A 10,919-nucleotide genomic window follows, 5' to 3' on the forward strand; every position below is an offset into this window, starting at 1 on the left:
TCCATGGCTGCCATCACTACAGCAATGTTACTTTCAGCCACCTCGCATGTATGGGCTTCAGCAAACATGAGGCTACAGAGTTGACATGTTTGACCATGGACTACTGACTGATTTCACAGACTGTCACAAGAGACAATTTGCAGACTATGCATATAGATCATTAAAATTGATGGACTGTTGATCAATAGTATGAGAAAAGACTGATTATGGACTGTTTATACAGCTGGTCAACAGATATGGACTGTGAATATAACTTGTTAGTTATATTTGAACTGTGACCCGTGACCTCTGCTCAAGTACTACCTTACAGAAGAGGATCTTCTAGGTCCAGTGCATACAGACTGTTTAAGAAGACAATGTGGTAATGTTGGGACAACATTTATTTTGTCGGGGAGAGTGTGACAGGTTAAAGGAAATACTCATAGCCTGTTATACATGAAAAAGTATTAGTAAGTTCATAGTATGTGAGGATCTTAAAACATCTAAGGTTAAAAAGATCAGGCATTCAGTATTAGTTGATAGAGATTGATAACATTCATATAATTGTGTTAAGTTAAAATCCGTCAAGCGTACATAGGGTAAGAATTGTAAAAGGAATGTGTAAACGTTATATTGCTTACTTTATTTTGTGGTGCCTAATTGAAGGGGAAAAATGTTAATCTGTGATCTACTAAATGCTCTTAATCTATGAGTCTGAGATCGATTGCTCTGGTTTCCACCCAAGTTCGCGGGGAAAGCGCGTCTTTTTCCTCATTGCGCTAAAGCTCATTGAGGAAACGATACCGTATCACTCTCGTGATTATTTCTCCCCTTTTTCAGAGGCGTATCAATGACAGTAGTCCGACTGACAACCTTACCAGGATGAGGACTTGCCCATGTAACGCTAAATTACGCATGTTGTTTGCTTAGCTAGCTAACTACATGCCAAATTGTTAGGCTGCCATCGGTTATCAGAAAATACAGTGCCTTTAAAATATATATATATATTTCACCTTTATTGAACCAGGTAGGCCAGTTGAGAACAAGTTCTCATTTACAACTGCGACCTGGCCAAGATAAAGCAAAGAAGTGCGACACAAACAACAACGCAGAGTTACACATGAAATAAACAAACGTACAGTCAATAACACAATAGAAAAAAATCAATATACAGTGTGTGCAAATGAGGTAAGATTAGGGAGGTAAGGCAATAAATAGGCCATAGTGGAGAAGTAATTACAATTTAGCAATTAACACTGGAGTGATAGATGTAGATGTGCAGAAGATTAATGTGAAGTTTAGAAGCTTCTGATAGGCTAATTGACATCATTTGAGTCAATTGGAGGTGTACCTGTGGATGTATTTCAAGGCCTACCTTCAAACTCAGTGCCTCTTTGCATGACATCATGGGAAAATCAAAAGAAATCAGCCAAGACCTCAGAAAAAAAAATTGTAGACCTCCACAAGTCTGGTTCATCCTTGGGAGCAATTTCCAAACGCCTGAAGGTACCGCGTTCATCTGTACAAACAATAGCACGCAAGTATAAAACCATGGGACCACGCAGCCGTCATACCGCTCAGGAAGGAGACATGTTCTGTCTCCTAGAGATGAACGTACTTTGGTGCGAAAAGTGCAAATCAATCCCAGAACAACAGCAAAAGACCTTGTGAAGATGCTGGAGGAAACAGGTACAAAAGTATCTATATCCACAGTAAAACGAGTCCTATATCGACATAACCTGAAAGGCCGCTCAGCAAGGAAGAAGTCACTGCTCCAAAACTGCCATAAAAAAGCCAGACTACGGTTTGCAACTGCACATGGGGAAAAATATCGTACTTTTTGGAGAAATGTCCTCTGGTCTGATGAAACAAAAATAGAACTGTTTGGCCATAATGACCATCGTTATGTTTGGAGGAAAAAGGGGAGGCTTGCAAGCCGAAGAAGCACGGGGGTGGCAGCACCATGTTGTGGGGGTGCTTTGCTGCAGGAGGGACTGGTGCACTTCACAAAATAGATGGCATCATGAGGCAGGAAAATTATGTGAAGCAACATCTGAAGACATCAGTCAGGCAGTTAAAGCTTGGTCACAAATGGGTCTTCAAAATGGACAATGACCCCAAGCATACTTCCAAAGTTGTGGCAAAATGGCTTAAGGACAACAAAGTCAAGGTATTGGAGTGGTCATCACAAAGCCCTGACCTCAATCCTATAGAAAATGTGTGGGCAGAACTGAACAAGTGTGTGCGAGCAAGGAGGCCTTACAAACCTGACTCAGTTACACCAGCTCTGTCAGGAGGAATGGGCCAAAATTTATTGTGGAAAGCTTGTGGAAGGCTACCCGAAACCCAAGTTAAACAATTCAAAGGCAATGCTACCAAATACTAATTGAGTGTATGTAAACTTCTGACCCACTGGGAATGTGATGAAAGAAATAAGCTGAAATAAATAATTATCTCTACTATTATTCTGACATTTCACATTCTTAAAATAAAGTGGTGATCCTAACTGACCTAAGACAGGGAATTTTGACTAGGATTAAATGTCAGGATTTGTGAAAAACTGAGTTTAAATGTATTTGGCAAAGGTGTATGTAAACTTCTGACTTCAACTGTATGTGGCTAAATCTAGTGTGCCTACTGCGATGACCAATCTAATAGCTCAAATTACCAATCGAATAGCTCCAATCATGACCCGGCCAGGCAAAGTTTGATACTAGAGAATTCAAAAATTTAAAAACCATTACCAGAGAGAGACTGTCAAAGAATAGAGCAAAGAGCTGCTGTTTTTATGAGTGTGTTCATGTCTAAGATTTTATTCAGAAACATAAAACGTGCTTCTCCCTACTTACACTAGCGCTGCAATGAATGAGTAGCAAAGTTTATCGATAGCATTATTATTAGCATCAGCTAGTCGTGTTTATTTTAATATCAAGGAATATTTCACTTTCTCTGGTCTTAGGAACAATATACATATGGGCACGACTCAAGTTTCGGCAATAAGTGGAAGACAGTGTCCCCTCTCTATGGTCAGTCTCACAGGAGGAACAGAAAGAGAGCCGGAACAGGAGAGAGCTGGAACCGCAAGAGGCGGACCCTCTGCTGCTCTCTCCCTTCGCTGAGACTAATGCCTTGTTCAAAACAACTAGGAACTTGGAAATCCCTCTGACTTCAGTGCATTTTATACAACTAGGAACGCTGAAAAAAACTAGCTCTGATTGGGAAAAATCATTTTGAACAGTCATCCAAACTCGGGCATCTTTCTAGAGCTCTGACTTTTAGACATGAAGATCACTGAAGTCATGATTTGATCTCTAGTTCCCAGTTCTCTTGAAAGCACCATGACCATCAGATGCCGGTACCATCAGTCCAGTAAAATAATAAAGCAAATCATTTGCAAATGGTAGCCATGATGAACAGTTTAATTGGTATGGTTCAACTTTATAACTACCCTGTCTCTGTTCCACACTCCAGTCGATGGCGGTAATGCATCACTAAAGTTGGTTGCCAACCGCCATTTAAAAACCACTGAAGAAGTGTAAACGGAAGTGTACAGTGACCAAGACAAATTTCCACGTTGGCGTTTATATTGTTATTTAGACATGTATTACACCATGGAACTCAGAATATGAGTAATTTAACTGCAGAGTTTCATAAACTTATCCCTGGTAGTCTTTAATTCGCGTTGTAGACGGGACTTGGTTGATCAGATCTGTTATCTAGGTAACGCTAACGATCTAGCTGCTAATGTTAGCTAACAATGGATAACTGTATGGTTTTTCACACTAAAATAGCCTCCATTATGGAGGTGCTAGCGAATGCAGCAGTGGCAGAGGTCTGTAAACTGGTAGACGATGACTATGCAGTGTTTCGTTTGGAAATAACTCAAAGCCAGAAAGAAAACAGTGCATTGCGAAGGAAAGTACAGCTACTGGAACTGAAGATGGTACGGGAGCGCGTCCTCGCCAGTCGTCCCAGTAGTGTCAAAATCCTTGACCGATACAGAGGAATGGCAAGAGGTACAGTTTGCCGAGGTTGAGGGGCCTGTCGCCCAGTTCACAACTGCACATGTTTGACTTTAGATGTGTTAACCACGTATGGTTAAACATTGTCCAGAGACCTGATGTTGAATTTCATGACATTGGAGACCACGCCAAATGAGCGTTTGGATCAGGAAAGTTCTCTCTCAGGACCTCTACAAGCCAGAATGCTGAATAAAATAATTGTACTTATTTTGCCTGATGTCCGTGCAGTTGGTCCTTTTGCAGGTAGGAATGTTAGACAATATATCCAAATTATGATTGTCAACTTTTAAAAATATGAATGCACTACCAGCACATTTATCAACCAAAGTGGTAAAGTAACTTAAAATATAACTGTATTCAACATACTGGCTTGTAAAGGTTGTGAGAATAAACTTTCCTGATCCAAACGCTCATTTGTGCCTTTAGTAGAATTCAATGAAATTCGACATAGTTTCCAGGCTAAGTTAACCGGAGTTGTGTCTTGGTCAGTTTTTGTTAGTATGCAATAATTCTCCTTTAGTTAACTTGCAGAAAGACACACTATCATATCATATAATCAGAAAACATTTACTGCATTAAAAAAACGATATTATGCATGAAACATAATAAATCGATCTATAAATGTTATATCAAGAAGTTATGCAAAGTGTTACCTTACATTCTTGCCAATTCTACACACTCAAAATGGTCAATAGTGTGTAGTATAAGTATTAAGCATTGACAGTAGCTAACCTAACCACCTCTTTTCCTCCCAATCACTCTCTCAGGTGAAGGACATCTTACTGGAGGCCACAGGAGCTTTGTGAAGCCAGCGGGACACAATACATGGAGAGATGACCATCCAATCACTGTTGATGAGGGGAGTGGAACCTCAACCAAGAACGTTATCGTGATAGAGGTTAGTGTAATATAATTACAGTACATCAAATGTGGCCAGTTTATTTCAGAAAAACTCCCCTCAGATATTTGCTTGCTTACGTGTACATCCTTATTTATCTGCCATAGGGAAGCTTGTGACACTTCCCTACGACATTATTATCCAATTCTACTCATTTACTGGTAACAACCTCCCCTCTTCTTGTGTCAGTCTGCCGATACAGAGGCTGCAGGTTCTGGGGTCAAGCTGGAGAGATCTGAAGGAGATGAGGACCCACTGCACAGCAGAGACATCCAGACTGGAGCAGCGCATGGAGTGGCGCTACCTGTAGCCACCGAGGACCTCACCACCACTGCTGCGCCCCAGGCCAAGACCCGATGCAGTATCACGGAGGTCAGTGGAACGCCGAACGCCGTCCTCAAGGCAGAGACGGAGACAGGCACAGAGACTTTAATTGTAACACAAAGGCTATTACACACAGGATCTAACCACCGATCAGACCCCGAGAGACTGGGCTGTCTTCCTGCTTCACGCTCAGAGCATTTAATGGTATTTCACCAGAGGCAGGGGACAGTTAATTCCCGTGGAGATGGTGATGCGTTAGACACTGGCGTTGATGATCTGTCTTGTTCTTACGCTACAGAGATGGACCCTGGCAACATGCCCATGGGTTTAGAGACACAGACTGATCTGTCTAGAGAGGACTGGAACCGGTACAGTAGTAGTAGTGTATACTCTGAAGGGTGCCTAGATAAGAAAGGAGAGGTTATAGTGATAGATGAGGTGACTGTGAAAGTAGAGGGCGACGCTCCTCCCACATGGAATGCAAATACTCACCTAGGAGACGGACACTCACAGGGCAGAGATTTCTTAGATTACAGGGGAAATCTAAATGTCGCCACCCACTCCCCTTTACACACGTTCAGGGATCGCGACCCAGTGTCCGCACCTTCCGATTCACACGGCCACGTGATTTTTGATCAGGTATTACATTTAAACGATAGGGCTGTAGCCCAGGCTCGTGGTGGGGGAGCAACAACGGTCGGGAAAGAGAAACTGGCTAACTGGAATGCAGACGAGACTCACTTAGGAGAAGGACACTCGCAGGGCAACACTAGTGACTTCTTAGCCTACAGGGAAAGTTTAGAGACAAATCTAAATGTCACAACCCACTCCCCGTTACACACAGTGTCCATGTCGATGGAACCTTCCAATTTGCACGGCCGTGTTCTTTTCAATCAGGTATTGAACTCAAACGACCAAAGGGCCAAGGCATGGAGAGGGGGAGCAACAACGGGCGGAAAAGAGAAGCGCTTCCTCTGCATGTTCTGTAACAAAGGCTTCAGCTGCTCCCAGAAGGTGGAGATCCACCAGAGGGTCCACACAGGGGAGAAACCCTTCAGCTGTACCCAGTGTCACATGTGCTTCACCCATGCTGGTAACCTGAAGAGGCACCAGAGGGTCCACACAGGGGAGAAACCTTTCAGCTGTGCCCAGTGTCATATGTGCTTTGCTCAGACTGGTGACCTGAAGAGGCACCAGAGAGTCCACACTGGAGAGAGGCCGTTCGCCTGTACTCACTGCGGGAAGAAGTTCTCAGAGAGGAGCTACCTCAGGATACACCAGCAGAAAAACCATTCCACTCTATAACATAGAAAGTAACCATTCCACTCGATAGCTTCTGATGTTTAGATTAGAGACAAAGAATCATTATAATTGTTATCAGCAGAAAAGATCCACAGATGAATTTGGAATAACGAGAGTAACAGATTTCAGTGTAGAATATTGCATCCAGACATTGTGTGATATATAAGCCTAAAATGTCTGTTACATATTGTGTTTGTACTGCGTAGGTTATATAACTATTTAATTACTTCCATTCAACTACTTAATTTTTTTCCCAAGACACTTTTAATGAGAAAATTATTTCATTTATGCAGTTTATCAACTTTGAGGCATGTGTATACTGTATGTGGTTTTCATATGGTGTATTTAAAACCTGTTCATCTTTAATAAACACAAAATGGGACTTTTCATTCTAAGACAAACACCGGACCGCGCTTTATAACCAATAAACACTTACTAAATATACACTACAATTCAAAAGTTGGTGTTCACTTAGAAATGTTTTTGAAAGAAAAGCACTTTTTTTGTCCATTAATAACATCAAATTGATCAGAAATACAGTGTAGACATTGTTAATGTTGTAAATGACTATTGTAGCTGGAAACTGATTTAATGGAATATCTACATAGGTGTACAGAGGCCAATTATCAGCAACCATCAGTCCTGTGTTCCAATGGCATGTTGTGTTAGCTAATCCAAGTTTATCATTTTAAAAGGCTACTTGATCATTAGAAAACACTTTTGCAATTGTTAGCACAGCTGAAAACTGTTTTGCTGATTAAAGAAGCAATAAAACTGGCCTTCTTTAGACTAGTTGAGTATCTGGAGCATCAGCATTTGTGGGTTCGATTACAGGCTCAAAATGGCCAGAAACCAAGCACTTTCTTCTGAAATTCGTCAGTCTATTCTTGTTCTGAGAAATGAAGGCTATTCCATGTGAGAAATTGGCAAGAAACTAAAGATCTCGTACAACGCTGTGTACTACTCCCTTCACAGAACAGCGCAAACGGGCTCTGTCCAATGTCTGTTCTTTTGCCCATCTTAATCTTTTTTTATTGGCCAGTCTGAGATATGGATTTTTCTTTACAACTCTGCCTCCCGGAGTCGCCTCTTCACTGTTGATGTTGAGACTGGTGTTTTGCGGGTACTATTTTAATGAAGCTGCCAGTTGAGGACTTGTGAGGCGTCTGTTTCTCAAACTAGACACTCTAATGTACTTGTCCTCGGCTAGCAATTCTCTGGCCCTGCCCCTATACTTCTGATTCAGAGAGACTGATGGCGCCTGAGGTTGACCCACTAACAGATGCTGCCTTCAGCCTGCCTTCTATAGGATCTATCAACTGGAACATGGACCCTGTGACAACACAGACACTCCCTGGCCTTCGTCCTCCTCACACTCTCCTAATGTTAAACCAGACCTCAGACAATGCCAGTGCCTCAACACTAAATGGCTACACAAGCCCATTGACAAGTGACAGTAGTAGTAACACTATCAGTAGATCTGGTGGCAAAGAGAAGTTCTTCCCGTGTTCATTCTGTGAGAAAGCCTTCAGTTTCCCCAAACAGGTGAAGATCCACCAGAGGATGCACACAGGGGGAAAAATCTTTTGGCTGCCACGTGTGAGAATATGTTCTCCCACCAGCACCAGCTGAAGATGCACCTGAAGATCCACACAAAAGAGCCCGTTCGCCTGTACCCACTGCGGGAAGAGGTTCTCGGAGAGGAGTTACCTCAGGATACACCAGCAGAAAATGCACACGGCCCATGTATAGAGTATAGTGACATGTAATGTAGTACTAGTTAGTTTGTAGTTAATTCTGTTTGTTTAGGATGTAGTAGGGAACTGGATGAGGTGAACTGAGGAAAGAATGAGTATGATGAGGCAGAGTAGATGATATGGTGATGGTTGGTGTGATGGTGTCTGTAAAAATGCTTCACCGATGAAGAGTGACTACCTTGTCCTGTTTGATGGTCATGTTTTATAATGAGGAATTGAGTGCTTATGTTTACTTGACATTAAGTAGTGTGTAATGTAATGACAGTGTTATAAATGTGAATTTGATGAAACGTGAGGGTACCAGATTTACAGAAAAGGTCAAGTGTTACCATAGTGAGAAAAGTTATTCTACTAGTCACGTATCATTTTGTGCAATAAAAGTACGGTACTTCATGTTGTGAGCGTATGACTATTTTGTTGAAATTAAGGTTTTCCTTATCTCAGTCGAACCAAAACATACTTAATTTGAGTCAACACATTGCCATTCTTTTTTAGAAACTCCAATGACTCCATATTGTTAGGTACTTGAATCAGTGTTAGAGATGTGTTTGACTGTGGTTAACATTTGATGTCATGTTTCTGTGTACAGCAAAGAGTTTCTTATATAAACTTTCATGCTTTTCTGTTCAATTTGTCTTTACAGTCTGCAGTCCATGAGGACCTGCTGATATCCGGTGTTGCTGGCGGGAGAGACTTGACCTCTGAAGCGGAAGCGGCTGGTTACAAAACCTGACCCCGGATCAGGACCCTGGATCAGAAACCGTCCCTCTTCCTTCCTAAGTCAGAGCCAGGACCGAACCACGAGGGACAGAGACTCCACCAGCACACAGACCACAACCAGTGGACAGGTAGACTGAACAACCTCAGTCCTGGTGGTCATCAGAGAGACCGTGGACCCACCCTGGGCTTCAGCCTTTGCAGAGAGTGGTGGGAGTCTATCAGCAAGTCTGTCTTCTCTGTCAGGGTCTTGTTTAATGCCTGGTGACTGGGTTCATAGAAAGCCTGAAGCTGGACCTATGTCTGGCCTTCCTTAGTTACCTCATGGTTACCCCACCAATACAGACATGGTCAGATTGCACGTTCACCAGAAGAGGTACATAGCCTATTACACAGCACACAATCCAAACAACACCCAGTCAAGGAGGGAGCTCAAAGACTAACCACCTGAACCACCTCTGGTGTTATTGGGTCACAACATGGGAGGCCGAGCATTAGGACAGACGCCGACAAGCCGTACGCCTGCCCCGTATGTGGTAAGCGCTTCGCTTAGGCGAAGTATGTGAAGGACCACCAGAATGTTCACACCAAGGAGAGACCCTTCAATTGTCAGCTGTGATAAGGCGTCCGCATGCTTCCCAGCCAAAACAGTTTGGAAGAGTTTGTGCATATGTTATGAGGCAAGCCGAAATTCGGAGCTGATGTCTACGCCCCTTCGTCGGTGACTGGTCAACAGTAGAGATTCTTCATTAAAGTCTTTGTTGTCATTCAACAAGAGACGACTAGTTGTCATGCACAATTTTTCATTGACATATACAGCACCAAACATCTTAGTTAGCTGTGAAATTTGTGCAACTAAGATCTCCTCGGCAAAGGCATCCAATTTAATGACAACTCAAGAAATCTATTTTAGATTAACTGACTATTTTGAGGAAGTGTGTACTGGCTACGGCGTCTCAAAATGGACTAACAGTACTATTGCCTTTTTTTTCTCATTTTTCAAGCGAAGGTCTTAAGGGAGTATGCGAGCACACTTGTTCAGTTAGGCATGAACTGAAGAATGCTGATGCCTTTACAAGAGGTTGTCCTTCGGAAGTAACCTTATCTGACACAGGAGTGTCCACCATGGGGAGAAATCATAGCAGTGTGGCTTGAGATGTACACAGGGGATATGTGGGAACCATTCTTTATCTGACATATTTTAGTTATCATGTGAAGTGTCTTGGGGTAAGAGGGTAATTAACCACATGCCCCTCATTAACCCTTTGTTAACTTATCATTTGAAATGGACTTGGGTAAATACCAGTTTTTAGATGGACAGTAAATCTAGGCTAGAACAAGGACATTTACCTTACTGAGGTGATGTAGATGGAATAAAGCAATATTATTTTCTACTCTGTTCTTGCTAACACTGTTCTTTCTAAAGAAGTGTGCTCTCAGCTTGAAAGATACTGATCATAGGACATTTGATGTAATAAACGGTACCGTATTTCAAATTACAGTGCGCATACCTTTTTCATTTAACCACACCCTTGAGCTATGACGCCAACATATAAAATGATTTGTCTTCAGTGTAATTACGTATTTTTGTCAATAACAGCTGGTGCGAGATATTCTAATATTAAAGAAGTCTCGAGGTATTGTTCACCTGAGGTAGAGTACCTTATGATAAGCTGTAGACCACACTATCTACCAAGAGAATTCTCATCCATATTATTCGTAGCCATCTATTTACCACCACAGACCGACGCCGGCACTAAGAGCACACTCAACCAGCTCTATAGGGCCATAAGCAAACAAGAAAATGCTCACCCAGAAGCGGCTCTCCTAGTGGCCGGGGATTTTAATGCAGGCAAACTTAAATCAGTTTTACCACATTTTTTGGGCAACCAGAGGAAAAAAACTCTAGACCACCTTTAC

The 10,919-nt window shown here is 42.3% G+C and overlaps 1 protein-coding gene across 1 annotated transcript; it reads left to right on the plus strand.

Moving 5' to 3' along the window:
- The first annotated feature begins 3,476 nt into the window (after nt 1-3,476).
- On the plus strand, nt 3,477-10,498 carry LOC106610144 (uncharacterized). Its single transcript, XM_014209321.2, has 4 exons — nt 3,477-3,995; nt 4,769-4,899; nt 5,089-5,271; nt 8,926-10,498. Exons 1-4 carry the CDS (start codon nt 3,737-3,739, stop codon nt 9,013-9,015), a joined length of 663 nt encoding a protein of 220 aa, XP_014064796.1. The 5' UTR covers nt 3,477-3,736; the 3' UTR covers nt 9,016-10,498.
- Nucleotides 10,499-10,919: the final 421 nt, after the last annotated feature.

Source organism: Salmo salar, chromosome ssa08, assembly GCF_905237065.1.
Source record: "Salmo salar chromosome ssa08, Ssal_v3.1, whole genome shotgun sequence".
In the NCBI taxonomy this organism is placed as follows: domain Eukaryota; kingdom Metazoa; phylum Chordata; class Actinopteri; order Salmoniformes; family Salmonidae; genus Salmo; species Salmo salar.

Coding starts and splice junctions, on each gene's coding strand:
- LOC106610144 (XM_014209321.2), top strand. CDS start 3,737: ATGGATAACTGTATGGTTTTTCACACTAAAATAGCCTCCATTATGGAG. Junction 4,900..5,088: donor AGAACGTTATCGTGATAGAG/GTTAGTGTAATA, acceptor TTCTTGTGTCAG/TCTGCCGATACAGAGGCTGC. Junction 5,272..8,925: donor CCCGATGCAGTATCACGGAG/GTCAGTGGAACG, acceptor TTGTCTTTACAG/TCTGCAGTCCATGAGGACCT.